Raw genomic sequence first — 24444 nt, forward strand, 5'->3', positions numbered from 1 at the left:
TCTGCATGTGTATTGTACAAACGGTGTGTGTGTATGTGGTGTACACGATACATGGTGTGTGTGCTGTATGTGTAATGTGTGTTTATAGTGTGTGTGCACATGTGTCATGCGTGTGTATGTGGTATGTGTGGTGCGGATGGTATGTGTCGTGTGAGTGCCTGTATGTATGTGTCTGGTATGTGTGGTTTGTGGTGTGTATGCACTGTTTATGTGTGCATGTGTGTGGTGTGTGTGGCTTGTGGTGTGTGTGGATTGTGTACATGTGCATGCTTGTCGTGTATGTGTACGTGATGTGTGTGGAGTGTGTGTAGTATGCATAGTGTAAGTACACAATTGTGGTGTGTGTGGTTTGTACATATTGCATATTTGTGTGGTGTATGTGTATGTGGTATGTGTGGTGTGTTATGTATAGTGTAAGTATCTGTGCATTGTGCATGTGGTATGTGTGTACTGTGTGTGTGCATGTGTGTCGTGTGTGTGTGTGATGTGTGTTATGTGTGCACCTGTGTGTGCATGTGACCCACCAGCACACCTAGGCCCACTGGAGCCACGGCTCCACGTGGCTTCTCTGAGCCATGAGCAGGAGACGCGGGGCTGCAGGGACACATCCACGATGGGAGTATCCTCACACCACTCCAGGACGTCTGGCCTTTGCTCTCACAAGAGCTGTGGTTTCCAAACAGCCTTTAAAGTATCATGTGGGAGACCCATGTGTAACATGATGGAAGTGGAGGGGCTCTTCCTGAAGCAGAGCAGGGAGTCCCCCAAGGGCTTCCTGATCACCCTGGACACCTCTGGGGGCCCCAGGAGCCCGTGTGAGGATCCCCATGGTGCAGGGAGTTTTGATGCCCACGGGGTGGAAGGCCTCCTGGGATGTCCTGGTCTACTGTGTGGCTGTGTGTGAGACTATGGCACAGAGCAAATCCCAATCCTGCCAGCTGCAGCAGGACTCTGGAGCAGGGCTGATACAAAGCCTTCTGTTTCCTGAAGGGCGGCACTGTTGGTGGCTAGACAAATACACACACACACACACACACACACACACACACACACACACACAGAGTCCATCACTTCTAAGGTAAACCAAGGTACAGTTACTCTATCATCTGAGAACACACCATCTGTGCCATCCAGGGGATGCATGGCTCAAGACAGGAATGGCCAGAGGACTCAGAAATATCCTGATTCTGTTGCTTTTTCTCTTTCTCTTAGGTCCACTTCCAGATGTCCTAACAAGGAGATTGTTAACCACGCAGGAGGGACCAAAGACCACATATCACAGCTCCTGTTGACCTTTCCACACGTCAGTTCACAGAGCTCTGTGCACTGTGATGCGTTCAGTAAATATTAAACCATCTCTATTTATACATGTGCAATGTTTACTTTGCAGAAAAGGATCAAGGCCGAATTACCTTATGCATGCAGCATGAAAATAATTGGAAAATTATTAGATTGTGTTTGTGTGTATTCTGTTTCTCCGTAGCTTTGCTCAGATTACAATCTCAAGCAAATAAAATGCTATTAGGATTTCACAAACATTTTAGAATTCAGAATTAGTTGTCTTGTGTTCAGAACCAGAAAGCTAGATCCACAAGTAATCTTTTGTGGTCTTGAAGCAATAATAAAAATGCAAGTTCTCATTGACTGAACAGTTCTCACTGAACATTGGGAAGAGAATCTGAAATGTAAGCAATTCTTCCAGATCTCAAGAATGTATCCATGGACCATGTCTACGGTCCTGGTGTATCTGAGACTTGTCTATGGGCCCAATAATGTGTCCAACAGTCTACATCACAGATGTATATGAAGGATCTCCATAATCTTGGAGAATATGACCAAGAATCTTTATGCTGCTGCTAAGTCGCTTCAGTCATGTCCGACTCTGTGTGACCCCATAGATGGCGGCCCACCAGGCTCTCCCATCCCTGGCATTTTCCAGGCAAGAACACTGCAGTAGGTTGCCATTTCCTTCTCCAATGCATGAAAGTGAAAAGTGAAAGTGAAGTCGCTCAGTCGTGTCCAACTCTTAGCGACCCCATGGACTGCAGCCTACCAGGCTCCTCCACCCATGGGATCTTCCAGGCAAGAGTACTGGAGTGGGTCACCATTGCCTTCTCCAAGAATCTTTATAGACACTGATAAACTACTTCAGTTCAGTTCAGTTCAGTTTAGTTGCTCAGTCATGTCCGACTCCTTGCAACCCCATGGACTGCAGTACACCAGGCTTCCATGTCCATCACCAACTCCCAGGGCTTGCTCAAACTCATGTCCTTTGAGTCGGTGATGCCATCTTATCCTCTGTCATTCCCTTCTCCTCCTGCTCTCAATCTTTCCCAGCATCAGGGTCTTTTTCAAGGAGTCAGTTCTTTGCATCTGGTGGCCAAAGTATTGGAGCTTCAGCTTCAGCATCTGTCCTTCCAATGACTATTCAGGGTTGATTTCCTTTAGGATTGGCTAGTTTGATCTCCTTGCTGTCCAAGGGACTCTCAAGAGTCTTCTTCAGCACCACAGTTCAAAAACATCCATTGTTCAGCACTCAGCCTTCTTTTTGCTCCAGTTCCCATCCATGGCTGGCACAATTCTTCACCATTTCTAGATTGGTGAGTTTTTTTGTGTGATTCTGGGAGATAGGCTTATTGTTATACCAGTTTTTCTCTCCCTTCCCCCAATCTCTACTCTGCTTCTTTTTGAACACGCTAATGGTTTATCTCAAGTAAATATTGACCCTCGGTTTTGCACTACTCTTTATCCACTCACTACCACAAGTGGAATTCCTGACTCCTTCCTGGGGTAACTGATATACTTGAGGCAGGACCTTCCACAATCAATTGCATCTCCCCTTATTATTAGCACTGGATATGAAAGAAGGGAATAATTGATTTAAAAATTAGACTTTGGGTCTCAGGGCCAAGCTTTGAGATAGAACTCCATGATGATTTCTGAATTTGGAGGAGGAATTAAAACCTGATCCCAATGAGGGAGCAGTGGAGAGGGTTCCCCTTTCACTGGATTTCTGTACTTCCTTCTGAAAAATGCAGGTGTCAAAATTCATGTTGCCAATCAATTTGTTCTTTAAGTACTAATTCCAGTGACATCTGCGTTGTTGCTTAGCAATGCAAATGACAGTTCCACCCTCGCTCTGAAGGAGTGGGGATCAAATAATCGAATGTCTAGTGTCAGGAACTGTCCCACTATGTGTCAAGCTAGGTGCTGTTTGCACACAGCAATTCACTTTTTAGATTTTAATTCTCTGCAGTCTGATTGACATGGCAATTTGCTACATGAAGATGGTTCAGTTCAGAGAAAGTGTGATAAGGTGCCAAAGTCCCCTGGGCAGCAGGTGGCATAGCAAACATCTTGATGAGACTCTTTGTTTACTGCATTTAAAAAATTAGGGACTTCCCCGGTAGTCCGGTGGCTGAGATCCCACACTTTCAATGCAGAGGGCCTGGGTTCGATCTCCGGTCAGGGAACTAAAGCCCACATGCTTCAGCTAAAAGGTAGTGTGTGCTGCAACTGAAACCCAGCACAGCCAAATGAATAAATAAGTAAAAATTTTAAAAATTATTTTAAATTTAAAGTTTATTTTTAATTTTTTAAATTTATTGTGTTTTAAATTTTAAATTTAAATGTATTTAAAATTAAATTATTTAAATAATAATTTAAAGAATTAAATTATCCACTCAGGACATAGCTTTGCAGACATCTCTTTGAACCTGTGACTTCCTAATGGCATGGTATTTTGACCTTCAGTTCAGTTCAGTCACTCAGTCATGTCCGACTCTTTGCGACCCCATGAATCGCAGCACGCCAGGCCTCCCTGTCCATCACCAGCTCCTGGAGTTTACCCAGACTCATGTCCATCGAGTTGGTGATGCCTCAGATTTCCCTAAAGAATCCAATAACTGAGCAAGATGACTGGGACCTGCCTATAACTGGGAATAATTACTCGTGTGTACTAGAAAGATTGGGGGTAATGAGGTTTAATTTGTGTGCAGGAACTAGAATGCAAGAAGGGCTAGTGAAGATGATGGTGGAAGGGTGGATAGATAGGCTGCTTCAGGGGCAGGGCTGGGTTCCCTGAGGGGAGAGCAGAGAGAGGTGCTGTGAACATCAGGAGAGTGTCCTTAGGAGACAGACAAGCTGAAGGGGAGAGTGTCTCCAGGCCTCCAAGTGCATGTCCCTAGCCTGTTCCCACAGGACAGTCATGGGGCGAAGCAGCAGCATGCTTATATCCTAGGTAGCAAAGGACATCGGGCTTCCCAGGTGGTGCTAGTGGTAAAGAACCTGCCTGCCAATGCAGGAGACACAAGAGATGCGGGTTCAGTCTTTGGGTTGGGAAGATCCCCTCGGGGAGGGCATGGCAACCCACTCCAGTATTCTTACCTGGAGAATCCCATGGGCAGAGGACCCTGGTGGGCTATAGTCCATAGGGCCACAGAAAGTTGGACATGACTGAGTGACTGAACACACACACACTCACTCACACACACACAAACACAGTAAAGGACATCTACTCTGCCCATACACAGGCAGTCATTAGCAGTGAACAATAGCTCTCCCGCCCCTGCCCTGACCAGCTTCCTAGGGAACTTAGGCTTGAAAGAAGTAAAAAAAAAAAAAAAAAAAAAAAATGTAGAGCCAAAACAGCATAAAATTTAGGTGTAGTGGTTGCCTCTCAACCCTGGCTCTGGTGTAATTCTGAACTCCAATATGGAAAGTTCCACACAGGTATCAATTTTACATCAGTTGCCCCTTCCTTTATTAAGGTGGAAACTGCTTTTTCACTATTGCTATAATATGTTTGCTCATGCTTCATCACTCAGTAATGTCTGGCTCTTTGTGACCTCCATGGACTGTAGCCCGCCAGACTCCTCTGTCCATGGGATTTCCTAGGGAAGAATGCTGGAGTGGGTTGCTATTTCCTTCTTCAGCTATAGTATGTATCAGAAGTCAAATTATTCTTCAGCACATCTTGGATAAGGCACCCCAGGCTTTCCCTTAAAATAAAAAATGATTTGCCATACAGTTTTTGTAGGATTGGGAAACAGCCATATAACAAGTCCAAACTGCAGGGAATGGTAAGATTAGTGATCTGAGAAATGTGCTATAATTAAAATTTTACTAAATTATCATAAACCTTTGTAAAAGTGAAAGTCGCTCAGGTGTGTCCAACTCTTTGTGACCCCATGGACTATACAGTCCATGGAATTCTCCAGCCAGAATATTGGAGTGGGTAGCCTTTCCCTTCTCCAGGGGATCTTCCCAGCCTAGGAATCAACCTGGGGTCTCCTGCATTTCAGGCGGATTCTTTACCAACTGAGCTATGAAGGAAGCCCCAAAAATCCTTGTAAGAAATTTTTAAAAATTAACATGAAATCCTCAGTTGAGGGCTTATTCTAATGTTACTCCAAAGCTGGCGAAGCATAGGATGATGTAGATTATCACACAATTTTAAAGTGGAGAGATGGAATTGGTCAGAGCTTACACTAATAGCTGGAGAGTCACTGAAATTGTTCTAATGGGCATCACAGGTGGCTCTAGTGGTAAAGAATCTGCCTGCCAATGCAGGAGATGTAAGAGACGTGGGTTTGATCCCTGGGTAGAGAAGATCTCCTGGAGCAGGGCATGGCAACCCACTCCAGTATTCTCGCCTGGAGAATCTCACAGACAGCAGAGCCTGGTGGGCTACAGCCCATGGGGTTGCAGAGTCGGACACAACTGAAGCAACTTCCCACGTGGCTCCCCAAAAAAGAATGGAAAGTTATAGGGGAAGAGAGAAACAATGGGTAATCAAACAAAGGTGACACAGGAAGTGTGGTCTGAATCGTGCTGGAATATTTTAGGAGGGCAGCAAAAAGTTTTCGAGGAGCCAAGTCAGGAATCGGTGGGTGAATTCACCCTCTGACCTAGCCTTTCCGACAATGGCTCCTTCCTGGGAATGTTGCCACGTGGCATGAACCTCCTGTGTGTCCCCTGGAGGTTCAGATGGGACCTGAGCCCCCCACAACCTGCCCCCGTGCTCACCATCCTCTTTGGTCCGGGTGAAGATCTGCTCGCTCCGGACGCCGTCTCCAGCCCGGGTAAAGGCCAGCACCTGGATGCTGTAGTTGGTGTATTTCTCCAGCCCATCCAGCTCTAGGGAGGGCTGTGTGGTGGTGACATTTTTAATCTCGCCCAGCTCTGGAGGACAAGAAAACACAAGCATGTTACCATGGCTGTTGGCATGTTCTTATTGCTGCCCAGTACTGGGCCCCCATCAATCACTCCCTGAAATCACTCAGGGGTGTGGGCACAGCCTTCGTGAGATACTGACCCTATGCGGTCTCTTGAAAAACATCTGCACCAAATTGCCACGAGTGCCAGGAAGAAAAAAGGTCTGGAAAACAGCAGTTCAGTCCAGTTAAGCGTTATAAACCCAATGCCAACAGGCCCCTCAGGAACTGTCCCCAAGCAGGAGTGACCCAGCAGTGTTCCCTGCACACTGGCCCCAGGAAGCCAGGACCATGTAGGCTCACTGCATAGAGATACTTCTAACTGCTCATTAAGAAGCTTCTACAAGTCGAGCTTAGTTTTCTGGTTAACATAAGCAGACTCCTTTAAGGTATATGTGTTTTCTAGCACCTAACTTAAACTGCGGTGGCCCTATCACCTGGAGTGAACCCCTTGCCCACATGACAGGCTGATGTGTCAGGAACGCGTCGTCAGCTAAAAATGCTTTGTGTTCTGCAGCGGGATCAGATAATGACATGCAAAGATGGAACTTAATGCTGGCCTGCCTGAAGCCCATGACGCATGGCAGCTTGAGAAAACTCACAGGGCCTTGGGAAATACCGGCAGGGGTGCTCTGGATTTAGAAATGAGCCATTGGCAGAGGAGCTGGAGGAGGAGAGAGGGGCCAAAGAGCTGCCCACCTTTAGGGCAAGTGGTCATTTGTGAAATGTTTGGTGCAGCCTGACCCCTGTGCCTGGTGGGCTGGTTTACTAAGAACGGGGGTGGGAGATGGGCCAGGAAGGAGACCTCCTTGGTGTCTGGTCATCTCTGCACATGATGTGCCCACAGTGCATGCAACACTCACAACAAGCTGTCCCACAGTGTCTCTTGCTTTCTCTGGCCTCAGGAAACACAGCTGACACGCCACGTTGCTCCTAAGGTGCCCTGCGCTAGGTTCCCATGCTAACTCATTCACTCAACACGAATATCCTTTTGTTTCCATTGGCTGTTCCTTTTACAGGAGGGGAAACTGAGGCAGAGAGAGGCTCAATGTCTTCGCCAGGTCACGGATCTGAACATAAAGGCTGAGAGTGTGGGCTGTGGCACCACATATGGTGTGGCCGTATGCCCACAGTCCACACTCTCAGCTACCCCCTGAGGACCCTGGGTGGATGCATGTTGGCTGGAGGAACTGGATTTCTGCCAGCCTGGTTTTCCCTTCGTGCTCTTTGTTCTTCTCTCTCATCCTCCTAGCATGTTGTATGGACGTTCGGAGATTAGTGGTCAGTTATTTTGTGGTTATGGTGACTATGAATGTCTGTGTTTACCTTTTGTCATCAAAAGGTGATATCAGGGCTGAACTGGACACAGTAGGAAAGCTGAATTTCAAATAAAGCAGGCGGTAGTCGAGGTTTGTCACTCCCATGCCAGGGACCCCTGTGTTTGATGATGGTTGGGATGGGAGGGGAGAAACAATGGGTCTCAGGCATGGCCCCGGACCCAGTAGGAGCCCAAGGTCTGTTTCCATCACGAACAGCTTATGGGCAAGTTCTGGAGGCAGGATGCTTTGCTGGGGGCAGAGCAGGGCCAGGGTGCAGCCCCCAAAAGATGCCTGAGGTCCAGTGTCTCCTGGGGGCTACCAGCCAGCGGCAGACTTCCAAGGGCCACAATTGAGAAGTCGCAGCAGATGGCTAGTGAAAATGAGAAGACTGTTTGCTCCTGTGTGGTCCCCGTGCACTTGGAAAGTTGACAATCATTACCCTCAGATGGGTTAGAAATGCTTTCCTGTGAAAGAACAGTCTTTCCTAGGTGGCCATCAGACCTCTTTCCAGTACACTATTCATTTATAATTTTCATTTTCCTGAACATAGATAATATAGGTCAGTGGGAGTAGCATAACTCAAATGCTTATGAAATAAAATGCAAGTATAGTTCTCCTCAAGATCTTTCCAGATTTAGGAACTTTTCTATTGTGACAAAGATTATGCCAAAGAAGGGCAATGCCAAAGAATGTTCAAACTACTGCACAATTGCACTCATTTCACATGCTGCCAAAGTAATGTTCAAAATTCTCCAACCCAGGCTTCAATAGTATATGAACCAAGAACTTCCAGATGTTCAAGCTGGGTTGAGAAAAGGCAGAGGAACCAGAGATCAAATTGCCAACATCCGTTGGATGGTAGAAAAAGCAAGAGAATTCCAGAAAAACAACTACATCTGCTTCACTGACTATGTTAAATAAAGCCTTTGACTTTGTGGATCACAACAAACTGTGGAAAATTCTGAAAGAGATGGGAATACCAGACCACCTGACCTGCGTCCTGAGAAACCAGTGTGCAGGTCAGGAAGCAACAGTTAGAACCAGACGTGGAAAAACAGACTGGCTCCAAACTGGGAAAGGAGTACATCAAGGCTGAATATTGCCACCCTGCTTATTCAACTTATATGTAGAGTACATCGTGAGAAACAGCAGGCTGGGTGAAGGACAAGTTGGAATCAAGATTGCCAGGAGAAACATCAGTAACCTCAGATATGGAGATGACACCACCCTATGGCAGAAAGTGAAGGGGAACTAAAGAACCTCTTGATGAAGGTGAAAGAGGAGAGTGAAAAACTTGGCTTAAAACTCAATATTCAAAAAACGAAAGACATGGCATCCAGTCCCACCACTAGATGGCAAATGAATGGGGAAACAATGGAAACAGTGATGGACTTCATTTTCCTGGGCTCCAAAATCACTGCAGATGGTGACTGCAGTCACAAAATTAAAAGACTCTTGCTCCTTGGAAGAAAAGCTATGATAAACCTAAAGGCTATGGTTTTTCCAGTGGTCATGTATGGATGTAAGAGTTGTACTGTGAAGAAAGCTGAGCGCCGAAGAATTGATGCTTTTGAACTGTGGTGTTGGAGAAGACTCTTGAGAGTCCTCCCTTGGACTGCAAGGAGGTCCAACCAGTCCATCCTAAAGGAGATCAGTCCTGGGTATTCATTGGAAGGACTGATGTTGAAGCTGAAACTCCAATCCTTTGGCCACCTGATGCGAAGAGCTAACTCATTGGAAAAGACTCTGATGCTGGGAAAGACTGAGGACAGGAGAAGAAGGGGACAACAGAGGATGAGATGGTTAGATGGCATCACCGAGTCAATGGACATGGGTTTGGGTGAACTCTGGGAGTTGGTCGGAGAAGGTGATGGCACCCCACTCCAGTACTCTTGCCTGGAAAATCCCATGGATGGAGGAGCCTGTGGGCTGCAGTCCATGGGGTCACTGGGAGTCAGACCCAACTGAGCGACTTCACTTTCACTTTTCACTTTCATGCATTGGAGAAGGAAATGGCAACCCACTCCAGTGTTCTTGCCTGGAGAATCCCAGGGACTGGGGAGCCTGTTGGGCTGCCATCTATAGGGTCGCACAGAGTGGGACATGACTGAAGTGACTTAGCAGCAGCAGCCGGGAGTTGGTGATGGACAGGGAGGCCTGGTGTGCTGTGGTTCATGGGGTCGCAAAGATTGGGACATGACTGAGCAACTGAACTGAACTGAACTGAAAGTGGGTGAAGTCTCTCAGTCATGTCTGGCTTTTGTGACCCCACGGACTGCAGCCTACCAGGCTCCTCTGTCCACGGGATTTTCCAAGCAGTAGTACTGGAGTGGGTTTCCATTTCCTTCTCCAGTGACAAACCTAGGCAGCATATTAAGACAGAGACATTACTTTGCTGACAAAGGTCTGTATAGTCCAAGCTATGGTTTTTCCAGTAGTCATTATGGATGTGAGAGTTGGACCATAAAGAAGGCTGAGTGCCAAAGAATTGGTGCTTTTGAACCATGGTGTTGAGAGTCCTTTGGATTGCAAGGAGATCAAACCAGTCAATCCTAAAGGAAATAAACTCTGAATATTCATTGTAAGTACTGATGCTGAAACTGAAGCTCCAATACTTTGGCTGCCTGATGAGAAGAGCCAACTCACTGGAAAAGACCCTGCTGCTAGGAAAGGATGAAGGCAGGAGGAGAAGGGCATGAGATGGTTGGATGGCATCACCGACTCGATGGACATGAGTTTGAGCAAGCTCCAAGAGATGGTGAAGGACAGAAAAGCCTGGCGTGCTATAGTCCATGGGTTTGCAAAGAGGTGGATATGACTAAGTGACTGAACAACAGCGAAAGTTATACACACACACTCACACAATCAGGGAAAACATAACGCAACTCAGCAAAGGGGCTCCTGGGGGCTGTGTGCCGGGCCTGTTATGAAAACCATACTACATCATATGATCTCTGGTTTTAAGTTTTTCGTTTTTATCTTTATGAAGGGCCCAGGGTCTCTATGTCACAGGGGAAATATGACCTCTAATTATAGCCCAGGGAAGGCATGCCGAAGGGGCTGGCTGTTTCTGGGTGAGATACAGTGATGCAGAAGAGAAGAGTTGAGAAGAGAAGGGCAAAGTGGGGTACCCTGATCTTTTTAATACACCAGATCATGAATTACCACACTAATTGGAATTAGCATTTGGATGTTGACTCATACTGGGGTCCACATTATTTGGGTGACTGAATTTATCACGAACCATGAATAGGCCTGCAGTCTAAACCCCTATTTAAAATTACCCCCAAGCATTTTCAAAAGTCCCCAGAGCCCCTGAATCAACCACAGAAACACCTCATTCCCTCTGTTTCAAGGGTATTTTCCTGACCAGCCCATGTGGAAGAAGTAAAAAGGTGAATTATGAAAAAAGCCAAATGCAAACAGCGTGCTTCATCTGTTGTTCATTTAAGCTCCCGGTCTTCTTTATGGCTTAAACGTCAATTTCTATCAATTACTTTTCAGTGCCAGTGGAGTAATTTACAAATATGTATATGGGACTGTACAATGGTGATTAACACAACATTGTACATCAACTATACTTCAATAAAATGAATTTTAAAAATATATGGCAAGAATAGTGTTCAGTTGAAGTCATGAGTAAAACAATATAAAATGAATACAGAAAAAGAAATTTATAAACCATACTATTTATAGTACAAAAGTTTTTTTAAACTTTATGTTTTAAAGCAAAATACTTTTTATGTGTTTATTTATACCCTCCCTGATTCTTAAAGGGTTTTCAGGAAGAAATCAAAACAAGGTGGAAATAACTCCCCCTCCCATCTCCCTGACTTGCCAGCATCACATCAAAAGCCCAGTTTGGCCCCTAAGTGTTGCTCTGATTCAGAATCTGTCTTTTTTGTCTGGAAGAAAGAGAGGAGGGTTGAAAAGCAGTTGGACTCAGATGAAATGGGGCCAGCTTCCCAGAAATCTCAGAGAAGCTGCTTCTGTCTTTAAAATTCTTTGACTTTCAGATAATAAAACACTCAGAAATTTCATGGACATATTGTATATTTAACTGTCCTAGCAAGTGACTTAACCATTTTTGTTTTATCTGGTCATATTAGCAAGAAGAAAACGCTTTTTATACATATTTTTGAAAGTATTTGGGGAAAATACTAACCACAGGGGTAGTAACAATGTCTTTCTCAGCCTGCCTGAGCGTGAGTGTGTGTGTGGTGTGTTCTCAAGCTTAGCAGGTGTAACCTTTACACAGACACTACGTGTTCTGTGTCTGTGGGTACCTCGGAGCCAGTCTCAGGAGTTCGTGCAGGAGAATCTATGAATTCCATGATATTCCCTGCTAATTCCCAAATGTTAGCTCTCAGGGGTATCAGATAAAATGTGGCTGCTCATAGCAGGCTTACATTTCTGAGAGTTTTTTTCTTTTGGAGATTAAGTGTAGAACTCGTACATTAGGCACTAAATCACATCACCTTGGTCTTCATAGAAGGAGTAGAAGTATTTTTAAAAACTATATGCATTTCCAAGCATTCTTTATTCAAAGTCTTTAATTTTTAAATATTCAAGTTTTTAAAGCTTTAAAATATATTGTTGACTAGACCATACTAACCACATCATCCATCATAGAACTAAGATGGTAATAGGCACAATTAGCAAATATGAGTGAAATGGGAAAATATGATGAATAGTCAGCACTGGATTATGGAAATATTTCCAAAAAGAACAAAAAAGGAACAATCTTAGTATAATTTAACTTCAGGTATGTCCATTAGGGTGTTTAATTTAATCTGACTCAACATGAGGATTAGAATCAGAACAAGAAATGATATATTACGGTACTATGTCAGTAAAATAGATAATTTGCAATTTTTTTTAACTCTGTACTTTACATCTTGGGCCTCCCTGGAAGATCAGATGGTAAAGAATTCGTCTGCCAATGCAGGAGACATGGGCTTGATCCCTGGGTCGGGAAGATAGCCTCAAGAAGGAAATGGTAACCCACTCCAGGATTCTTGTCTGGAGAATCCCATGGACAGAAGAGCTACAGTCCATGGTGTCATAATGAGCTGGACACAGCTGAGCAACTAAACAACATACTCGACGTCCATGGGATTGTTAAAGCCCTTTTTGGGGGATGAAGTGAAGTGAGTCATCTGTTTAACTCCGTCCCTCGGTGGGGCTGTCTGTGCCCAGAGAACCACTGGGCTTGTGGTTCTCTTTTCAGAGCATCCTCCCCGTCTCACTAGACTAGAGCATCCATCTGAGAGGAGCTGCATCCTCAGCGTCCGGCAGGAGCTTCACACTGAGAAGATGCTCAGAAGGTGAATCAATGTCTCCCCCTGCTGGCGCTGTGCAAAGTGCTACCCTGGACTCCAGGAGGAATTGGGGTTGATCCTCAGCTCTGAGATGCAAGTCTGGTTACAGACATAAACAGCTCAGTCAGCCTCAGATCCAGCTGTGTACTTAGCACATTTATTAAGCTGCATTTGCTGAGGTGTCCTCCATCCTTTATTCTAGCACCATGGCAACCCGCTCCAGTATTCCTGCCTGGGAAATGCTATGGATAGAGAAACCCGCGGGCTACAGTCCATGGGGTCATAGAGTCGGACACAACTGAGCTACTGAGCACAAGAGCAGATCTCTGCAGCCTCTGAGGCCCAATGTGTTGTTTACCTGGATCGTCAGAGCAGACCCAGGTGGTCCTGAGCAGGAGTGGGAGGTGCTCCAGGGACCTCGACCGGGACCATCAGAAGGGCTGAAAGAAGCCCCAGACAAGGGTGGGGAGGCACCTTGGGAGCTGGGGGCGATGGAAGGAGGCTGTAAATAGGGCCTGGGGAAGGGCTCAGGGGCACCTACCCTCTGCAAGCGGAGAAACAGAGCCATGTTCTGCTGAGACGCTTGGAGCCCCAGTCTTGCTATCCTCCAAGCTGACCCTCTCTTGTGCTACATCCTGCCCCTAATCAGGAGGATTTTGTCCTACAACTTGAAAGCAAAGAAAGAAAAGAAAGAAAGAAAGAAACAAGAAGAATGAAGAAAGAGAGGATGGAGGAGGGGAAAAAAAGAAAAAGGAGCCAAAACCTTGCGGGGATAGTAATACCCTCTGGTTCCAGTATCCTTCCTGAACCCCTTCCAGTTCAACTACAGGAGCTCACGGACTTTCCCTGCTGAGTCCTGTCAGGAACAGGAAGGGGTCAGTCTTTTAGGACACACGTCACGTAGAACTTTCTAGATACAGATCAAGGTTTTGGTGCTGCCTGCAGAGGCTTGACATAGATACTCATAATTAGGAAAACACTTCTATTCCTAGATATCCCAAGTGCCAGCCACCCCCTCCTATCCTTCAAATTTGGAAAGTATATGATGTTTTAAAAGGGCTTCCTGGGTGGCTCAGCAGTAACGAATCCGCCTGCAATGCTGGAGACACAGGCTTGATACCTGGGTCGAGGAGATCATCTGCAGAAGGGAATGGCTACCCACTCCAGTATTCTTGCCTGGAAAATCCCATGGACAGAGGAGCCTGGCATGCTACAGTCCATGAGGTCATAAAAGAATCAGACATGATTTAGGGACTAAAACACCAGCACCAGTGTTTTAAGCAGATGTCCACACCTGTTAAAATGTCAGATATGAGACAGGAACAGAACAGTGTGAGGAAGGAGGAAAGTACTCAAAAGATAAAGAAGTGCCCAGCCTGTACTGAATCCCAGGGCAGGAGGGGGCAGGTACAAATTCCATCACCCGTCATTTAATCCTCTTACCTCCATCCATGAGGTTGGCCCAGTAAATGACTCTGAACCCCTGGAGAATTCCATTCAAGGCTTCCTTGGAAAGCGTGGACCAGGATATTGATATGCTTTCTGGTGATGTTGCTATGGCTTGGACATTTTCGGGGGGGTAACTGGGCACTGAAAAGAGATAATCAGACTCTATAAAAACTGATACTGAATAAGCAACATGAGTTTAATATTTCAAAAGTGCAAGCAAAAGAAAAAAAAATTGCACTCAATCCCCCAAATTAAGGGGGAAAATGAGTACCACTTTCCTGTACAAATAGGATAACTCGGTAAAATACAATGACTTCATAAGACTTCCAGTGTCTCTCTTTGCAGAATAACTTCTTCACTTTCAAGCAGCTCGCCCCTGGCTTAGAGAGTTGAGAACACTTCTGACCCTATTGCATGAATTAAAGACCATTGCTGGTCTGGCTTATTTCCCCAACATTCTTGCAAACTACTGTGAGGATGAGGTGGTTAGATGGCATCACCGACTCAATAGACATGAATTTGAGCAAACTCCAGGAGATAGCTTAGGACAGAGGAGCCTGAAGTGCTGCAGTCCATGGGGTGGCAAAGAGTCAGACAAGACTTAGCAACTGAACATCAACAACAATACAGTAAGTCCCCTGGTGCTGAGCAATGTCTGGAGTGTGAATTAAAAGCTCAAAAGCAGACATGTTGCACTTACTGCTCCAACCCCAGCAGTGCCCCTTTCAATCCTAGACCACCCATCAGAGGAAAGAGAAAATGGGCTAGGATAGAGGCTAGAAGGATATTTCACATTGAGTTTATGCAAACCTTAAACATCATTACTGGGAAAGGGGGGAAAATAGTGACTGAATCATAAACATCAATGAAAAATAAACATCAAGGTGCAAACCCAGAGGCCTATCTAACCACAACTGCAAGGACTATGAAGATGGAAAGAAAATTCTGGATTTCCATTTACTAGCTCTCCCTATAAAAATGGTCAGGATTTTTTTTCTCAGTTGTTCTTTAGGTCAGAAATTATAGATGCAAGTTACCACTCGTGTTCTCAAAGCACAAGAGGTAACTGCCATGCCAGCCTTCTTCAGGAAAATCTGCCACCTTCTGCTACAGCTAACTTGGTATTTGGCCTCTGCACTTGAACGATGATGCTTCTAGACACCCTGATTTTCTCTTTTTAAATTTACTTATTTTAATTGGAGGCTAATTACTTTTCAATATTGTAGTGGGTTTTGCCATACATTGACATGAATCAGCCATGTAGACACCCTGATTTTCATGCACTGTGGGAGAATGTGAGCTTTTAGGCTGTCAACGTGGGAGTGTATAGTAATTCCTTGTGGCCACTAGGGGGCGTGCGGTCACCGTGAAATTTGCTCCCGGAAGCCCGCTCATGTCTGTTCTCTAGTCTTAGAATGCTTGAAAATAAAAAGCAATGATTGAAAAAGAAGAAAGAAAGAGAGGGGGGTGAAGCCCTCCTTAACGTTGACTTATGAGAAATTTTTAGAAAATCGAATTTCTACATTGTGCCCAGACTGCTGCAGTCATAGGGAGAGGCTTGGATTCACTTGGCAGAAGTCCCCCTCTTGGGCTTGAAATGCAGGAGAAAGATGCTGAAAAGGGAGTGGATTTGGCTTTTCCATCAAGATGCATCCAGGGCGCCGAATCCAGGCAGCCTGCGAGTTAAGTAGGACACGCTTCCCGCTGGAAGAAAGCCCCGGTCCCAGCCCGCCAGGCTGACATCGCCCCTGAACAGCCTGCAGGGGGCCAGGCACCTACCGTCCTCGAGGGTGGTGGTGATGATTTCCTGAGAAGAAGGCCCCGTCCCGGCCCGGTTGCAGGCCTGCACCACCAGGCCATACTGGGTGAACTTGTTGAGGTTGTCCAGGGTGTAAATCTCACTGTCCCCCGTGGTGTCGATACTGATGATGTTGAATTGGAAGTTGCCGCCGGTGCTGTACTCCCGGTAACCAATCTGGTAGCCACGGATAATCCCATTTTGCAAATGCTTCTTGGGAGCCTAAGCAGGAAAGAGAAGAACAAATACCATATATTAACGCATATATATGGAATCTAAAAAAAAAATGGTACAGATGAATCTGTTTGCAGGACAGGAATAGAGATGCTGCCATAGAGAATGGACGTATAGACACAGGACGGAATGAGAGGGTAGGATGAATCGAGAGAGTAGCATTGACATATAGAGATAGATAAAATAGAGAGCTAGTGGAAGCTGCTGTATATCACAGGGAGCTCAGCTCCATGCCCTGTGATAACCTAGAGGGTTGGGAAGGGGGCAGAGAGGTTCAAGAGGGAGGGGATATATGTACCCATGTAGCTGATTCACACTGTTGTACAGTAGAAACTAACATGACATTATAAAGCAACTTTATTCTGATTGAAAAAAATAATATATACAGAAAAAAAGAATACTTGAGGTGGAACAGGAGATAAACCAGCGCCTGCCTATATCGTAGGGAGACAAAAATGAAACTGACTAAGTATGAAAATCATACAGATATGGCAGTAGTAACAGCAGCTATAGCAGCCAACTCATTCCTAGAGGATGCTTGTGGCCAGGCGCTCTGCCTTCACCTGCATGGATACACCCGGCCCTTGCCACCGCCTGGGACACAGCACCTCGGGACCCTCACGGACACAGGAGGTCACGCAAACAGCAGAGATAGGAGAAGAGTCCACTGCAGCACCTGGGCACCCAGGCCCTCTGTCAAGCCGCTGGGCCGCTGGCTTCTCTAAGTGGTGGTGGAGTTTCAAAACACAGATTGAGTTTGCGGCACCTCAGCCTCCATCAACCATCGTCTCGTGAGACTGATGTTCATGTGTTCACCGAGCAAAACCGACTGAGCTCCACTCTGCCACATGGTCCCAGGCACTGGAGAATGGAAGTCATTTTTTAAAAAGGGTCCCTGCCTGCATGGAGCTTACACTCTAATGGAATATTCCAGAATAAAGGTGTTTCCAGGTTGAAAGCTGAACGTGAACGGGAGTCCACCCCTGGCAAGAAGGCAAATCTCTTTTATTAAGGTCTGAGTCACTCTGGAATCATTTTATGGTGATTTAAGCTGGGCAAGGGAAGGCTGGAGCTAGCTTCTCTCTGAAAAGGATAAAGGGGTCAGTCTAGTAGAAGACAGAACAGTTTTCACTGCTATGTTGAATTTATTTATTTTTTTTAAGAATCCAGACTATATTCAAGTATGTTTTAAGAACAACATCAAAGTGATGCTCTATAGTGACAAAGGTATTATAAGTTTTCAGACAATCAACAGATATATGGGTATATGTGTGAGTATGCGTGTGTATATCTGTATTATGTCTGTGTGTGCATATATATGAGCATATATGTGTATGCGTGTGAATGTGTCTGTGCATGTGCATGTATTTCAGTACAAGCTGTGGATCTCTCAGGGCTCTGAAAAGCTTTCTCAGCCCTGAAAATGGAGAGAGGAAACAAACACTTAGGAAGCTGTAGAGAAATCTGAAGTGCCCAAGTGTGTGGCAGCGGACAGGAGGCTAGCAGGCGTCCAGACAGTGGTGAAGTGAGAGTGGTCTGAAGCAGTCAGAAGATGCTGACTGCAGGCGGGCCTGGAAGGACGACCAGGGCTCCGGAAATGGGGGGCGGGCGTGGGGTGAGAGAGAGACTGAGCAGCAAGGATGGGCGGTGGAGAGAGATGAGGAATGCACCGGGGTGAGGAATGGCAGGTAGAGAACAGACAAGGTGGATCTGCCCCGGCGAGGGGGGGGGGGGGGTCAGGCGGGGCAGGCCTGGGGGATCGCCCTGGACAACTGGCAGGAAGAAGTTCATGAGCAGATAGCAGCACAGATTCAGCAAACGTCTGTGGACTGCTCATCATGCCGGCTTCCTCATGGAATGAATGTCTCTGCTGTCTTTAGGAATTTGTCTGAGTTACACAAGAGCAGTAAAATCCCATCTTTTTTCCAAGCACATTTCCTCATTTATTGTTTTCTTGGATCCCACTGCTTTTCTCAACAGCCCATGGGGTTTCATGCATTTACATAGTCTAAATAGATATCAAAAAAACAGCCCTAGAAACCATCACTTCTGCAGTCAAGTTGGAACTTACAGACCTTGATGTAAAAGCTCACACCTTTTTTATCCGAAGCGGACGTCTGTGCTTTCCTGTTTTGCATTGATGAACCACAGCTTTTCATCTTGCTCTTTGCTTTGCTAAAAATCACATCTAAAGATTTCCGATTTGAGACTTCCATTACCTGGAATTTGTTTTACCTCAATTGCTTAACCAATTAACCAATTAACAATTTAACCAATTAATAAAATTAATATCCCTCCAAAAGCCACAGATAAATCAAATATAAAACAAAGACATTCCTCCTATTTCACATAGCTTTTTCATGTTAAATATATCACTTAGCCAAATGTGAAGAATTTTTTTTTAAATTTTTACATATTATAATTTTTCAATTTGATGATTTAAGGCTCCCTAAGATGCTGAGTCTGGATCCCAGGACAGGAGCTGTGGAGTCTGATCAGGTAGGAGGTAAATACCCACAAGAGAGTGTTTACACAGAGCACCCAGTTTCGCCGAATCTTCTACAAGCAGAGTGCCCTGCTGGCTGACATTTCCCTTGGATTTAGGGGATTAATCACACCTGTGATCTGGATGCACAGATAGGTGGAGATATCTTCCTTTTTTCTCTCTCCATGGGTGAAAACACACTCTAACTAGCTTAAGTATATGAAAGACAATACAGAGGTTTTTGTCCTGTTGAGTTTAAATATTTTGTATAGAATAAATATAACATTCTTTACATTCTTCATAGAAATACATTTTAGTCCTGCTAATTCTGCAGCAGTGAAGGAAATGGCAACCCACTCCAGTGTTCTTGCCTGGAGAATCCGTCTCTGGGGTCGCACAGAGTCGGACACGACTGGAGTGACTTAGCAGCAGCAGCAGCAGCAGGAAGGTTATTTTTGCTTATTAGGTTCTTCTGCAAAATATCTTGTAGAAAATATTTTTTATAATACTAAAAGTGTATCGCCAACCTTCCTATGTAATTGCTATTCAAATTTTGATAACATTCCTCTCTCTCTAAGCAAAATTGAAATTTTTGTTTCCCACATGGTCGTCTTCATACTCTGCAGAGTTTGGTGTCTGATTTTTTTCATTTAATAGGCTATTATGATCATATTTCATGTTTATGGTCTTTAAAAATCATATGCCATATTTTATTGAACCATTTTCCCATTGCAAGGGATATTGTTTCTTGTTCCTTATTTCCTACCACAAATTAACCTTTGTGATACAGTGCATACTGTGATACAGTTTAAGTTTGTTTATTGGACTGAAGTCCCAGAAGTGGATGGGTGTCTTATTTCAAGGAGTTGTGTTTCAACTGACTGTTAATGAGACAGCATTATTTGTTGTTATTTTTTCAGATGTGGTAACTAACTTAAGGGACTGTGTTTATCACAAATAACCAAGGAGAGAATTCTCCTCCAGGTTTCTGAATATTCTGATTTTGAAGAGATATATGTTGAACAGGTACAGTTGAGTTATTTGAGGGTATACATTTGAAGGTATATATTTGAAGTGAGCTGATGTCTTTTCTTTCAGGGCTTTAATACAATCTCTAGTTATCATGCAGAAGGAACTGTCACACCTGAGAAAGAAGTGATGGATTTTTCTTACAAATGAATCATACACTTCTGATTCCACAGCTCGCAGGCCTCCAGAGGCTCTGAAAACCATCTAGGAAGGTTGCGTGGGGGGATGGGGAGTGATTACTAACAGGTATGGGTTTTGTGGTGGGCAATGAAATTTTAATAAATTTAGATTCTGGTAATGGCTGTGCGCCTCTGCAAGCATACTAAAAAACCATGGAATTGTAACCTTAAAACAGTGACTGTGATGGTGTGCTAACTTCATCCCAATAAAGCAATTTTTAATAAAAGCTAGTGTGCTAAAATTGCCTCTAGGTTATTTCTCTTTCTAATTCAATTACAACAATAGCTTCCTCTCACCATGACCACAGTAACCACCCCAATCAAGAATCACCACCTGAACCACTGAGTCGTCATCATCACCATCACTACTATCAGCGTGAACACCACTACTTCTAACCACCTCTGTTACTCCATGCTCCATCATCACCACTCATCACTGCCACCACCTCATCACCAGCATCATCACCTCCAGCACCATCACAATCACCACCTTCATCACTGCCACCACGTCCGTCACAAGCATCAAGACCATCACTACCAACATTGCTACCATGGGTACCAACATCACCACCACCTCCACCACCATTACCCAATGCTGCCTCCATCTCTCCCACGTTTACAACCATTCTTATCACTACCTCCACCATAAATCACTGCTGTACCTCCAAAACTTCCATTGCCATTACCACTGACATCCACCTCACCATCAGCATCATTATGACCACCATCGCCTGTCACTGACTCAGAGTCAACATCACTGCCGCTAGTTACCTCTGTCCTTCCACCATCTCCTCCATTCCATCATCTCTGTCATCTTCACCGATTGAGACTGTGATTTTCCCAATCAGTGTAATAAGTGAGATTATCTATCTATTCATCTATCTATCTATCACTGCTTATTGTCACAACCACCCCAAGAAGTATCATTCTTCTTACAGAGGAAGAAACTAAAGGTCAAAGAGGTTAAAAACATATTCCTCAAGGTAAATGCTGAGTTGGAATTCTAACCCAGGTTTTCCCAAGAGTTGTCTTTAATTTCCACCACTCAGCCCCAATAAATTCTCTCCGTTTTGCAAAGCTTGATAATTAGGTTTATAAAGTTACATGAAATAAAAAAATTTAATCAAAGAAAAATTTAACAAATCACACAAAGAGAAAGTATTATGTTTTCATGTGCAAAAATAAGTGAAAATTATAACTACCACAGTCAAAGTTCTATTATTAATTTGTAGGCTAACTAGTCAGATTTAAACTTAGGGATGTGTTAACCTTAAGAAATCCTTGAGGGTTTATATTCATATTGAGAAACACCAGATGTCTTTTAAAAGTCCATAAATGCAGGAATTTTATACACTATAATTGTACATTTTAGGGATTCTGATGCAAGTTCCAAAGTGTTTTGAAAGTGACTCTCTCAGCTGTATGGGCAACAAGCCATGGTGGGGTGAGGGCAGGGAGCGTGAACCCAAAAAGGAACTTCAATCATTTGTCTGGTGGTAGGTTTCATATCTGGAGAAGGAAATGGCACCCCACTCCAGTACTCTTGTCTGGAAAATCCCATGGATGGAGGAGCCTGGTAGGCTACAGTCCATGGGGTCTCGAGGAGTCAGACATGAGTGAGCGATTTCACTTTTATGCATTAGAGAAGGAAATGGCAACCCACTCCAGTGTTCTTGCCTGGAGAATCCCAGGGATGGGGAAGCCTGGTGGGCTACAGTCTATGGTGTTGCACAGAGTCGGACACAACTGAAGTGACTTAGCAGCAGCAGCAGCAGTAGGTTTCATATCATCCTAAGACAAGTTGGGTCATAATGTAATATTCCTTACTTTAAAAACTATTTTGGATGATACTGAAACATGACTTCCTGGAGCATGTGTCTACTTGAAATAAAGTGAGATGGTTGGCTGGCATGTGAAGAGAAGGCATTCAAATGGGAAGACACTTTTTAGGATACCCTTCTAGGGTTGTTAAATAGCCTCAAAGAACAGTTGAGTAAATGGCTCAAAAATAATTGTTTGTGGAATAGGAAGACAGTAGGTCTTCCCTCGGAGAAGGCAATGGCACCCCACTCCAGTACGCTTGCCTGGAAAATCCCATGGACGGAGGAGCCTGGTGGGCTACCGTCCATGGGGTCGCTGAGAGTTGGACACGACTCAGTGACTTCACTTTCACTTTTCACTTTCCTGCATTGGAGAAGGAAATGGCAACCCACTCCAGTGTTCTTGCCTGGAGAATCCCAGGGACGGTGGAGCCTGATGGGCTGCCGTCTATGGGATCATACAGAGTCAGACACGACTGAAGCGACTTAGCAGCAGCAGCAGCAGCAGCAGGGCTTCCCTGGTGGGTCAGATGGTAAAGAATCTGCCTGCAGTGTGGGAGATCTGGCTTCCATACCTAGGTTGGGAAGATCCCTTGGAGGAAGGCATGGCAACCCAGTCCAGTACTCTTGCCTGGAGAATCCCATGGACAGAGGAGCCTGGTGGGCTACAGTCCATGCGGTCACAAAAGAGTCAGATACCACTGAGCGACTAAGCACAGCACAGGAAGAAACATGGAAGAAAAGAATCAGGTAGGGGTCCTGAAACACGTTTGAATCTGGGTTGCAAGATACTGGAGAAGACAGATTTCTAAGAAGCCACTTTGATCATGCCCTTATTCTCCCTCAATCTCAGCAGTGCCTGCTGTTAAGTTCTGAGCCCCATGGCAGTGTTTCCAGACTAACATCCCCGGATGTCCATTCCCCTCGGATCCTCAAGCACTTGAGTAAGCATGGGGATCCCAGCTCTCTTACACTTTCCCATCTCATGGAAGTCCCCATCAGAGAACGCATTTCTTCCTTTTTCCTACTGTCCAAACTTGACTCATCCCATGGCCAGCTCAACTTCTAACTCCTTCGGGAGCCTCCTGTGACTGCCTCCACCCCAGGAGTCCTCTCCATTCTCTGTCCTCCACTGGCACTCTCCCACCCACCATCAATATTGCATAAGGTGGCTCAGGTGGTAAAGAGTCCTCTTGCAATGTGGGAGACCCAGGTTTGATTCCTGGGTTGGGAAGATCTCTTGGAGAAGAAAATGGCAACCAACTCTACTATTCTTGCCTGGAGAATCCCATGGACAGAGGAGCCTGGTGGGCTACATTCCATGGGGTCACAAAGAGTTGGACACAACTAAGCAACTGTCACTTTTCACTTCATCCACCATCAACTCGTAACCATGATAGTGTGATCATTCACCTAGAGCCAGACATCTTGGAGTGAGAAGTCAAGTGGGCCTTAGGAAAAATCACTATGAACAAAGCTAGATGAAATCCCAGCTAAGCTATTTCAAATCCTAAAAGATGATGCTTTTGAAGTACTGCACTCAATATGCTAGCAAATTTAGAAAACTCAGTGGTGGCCACAGGACTGGAAAATGTCAGTGTTCATTCCAATCCCAAAGAAGGGCAATGCCAAAGAATGTTCAACCTACTGCACAATTGCATTCATTTCATATGCTCTCAAAGTAATTCTCAAAATTTGCCAAGCTAGGCTTCAACAGTATGTGAACTGAGAACTTCCAAATATTCAAGTTGGATTTAGAAAAGGCAGAGGAACCAAAGATCAAATCGCCAACATCCACTGGATGGTAGAAAAAGCAAGAGAATTCCAGAAAAACATCTTCTTCTGCTTCACTGACTATGCTAAAGCCTTTGACTGTGTATATCACAACAAGCTGTGGAAAATTCTTATGAGATAGGAATATAAGACATCTTACCTGCCTCCTGTGAAACCTGCATACAGGTCAAGAAGCAACAGTTAGGACCAGGCATGGAGCAATAGACTGGTTGCAAATTGGGAAAGGGTGTATATATGTCAAGGGTGTATACTGCCACCCTCCTTATTTAACTTGTAAGCAGAGTTCAGTTCAGTTCAGTCACTCATTCATGTCCAACTTTTTGTGACTCCATGGACTGCAGCATACCACGCCTCCCTGCCCATCACCAGCTCCTGGAGTTTGCTCAGACTCATGTCCATCGAGTTGGTGATGCCATCTAACCATCTCATCCTTGTTGTCCCCTTCTCCTCCTACCTTCAATCATTCCCAGCATCAGGGTCTTTTCCAGTGAGTCAGCTCTTCACCAATACTTTGGTAGCCAAAGTATTGAAGCTTCAGCATCAGTCTTTCCAATGAATTATCAGTACTGATTTCCTCAAGGATGGACTGGTTGGATCTCCTTGCAGTCCAAGGGACTCTCAAAGTCTTTTCCAATACCACAGTTCAAAAGCATCAATTCATCAGCACTCGTTTCTTTATGGTCCAGCTCTCACATCCATCCATCAAGTCATTGATGCCATCCAACCATCTCATCCTCTGTAACCCCCTTCTTTTCCTGCCCCCAATCTTTCCCAGCATTAGGGTCTTTTCCAATGAGTCAG

At 45.0% G+C, this 24444-nt stretch overlaps 1 protein-coding gene across 1 annotated transcript in view; it reads right to left on the reverse strand.

The window, feature by feature from the left end:
• DSCAM (DS cell adhesion molecule) overlaps positions 1-24444 on the reverse strand; it is a 678525-nt gene that overhangs the window by 101088 nt on the left and 552993 nt on the right. Inside the window, exons 17-19 of the mRNA XM_052645681.1 lie at positions 16084-16324; positions 14299-14445; positions 6028-6183 (exon numbers count right to left, since the gene is read on the reverse strand). Coding sequence (XP_052501641.1) covers positions 6028-6183; positions 14299-14445; positions 16084-16324 — 544 coding nt within the window. The remainder of the gene's footprint in view (positions 1-6027; positions 6184-14298; positions 14446-16083; positions 16325-24444) is intronic.

The sequence above is a fragment of the Budorcas taxicolor genome, chromosome 1 (genome assembly GCF_023091745.1).
Source record: "Budorcas taxicolor isolate Tak-1 chromosome 1, Takin1.1, whole genome shotgun sequence".
NCBI classification, from domain to species: Eukaryota; Metazoa; Chordata; class Mammalia; order Artiodactyla; family Bovidae; genus Budorcas; species Budorcas taxicolor.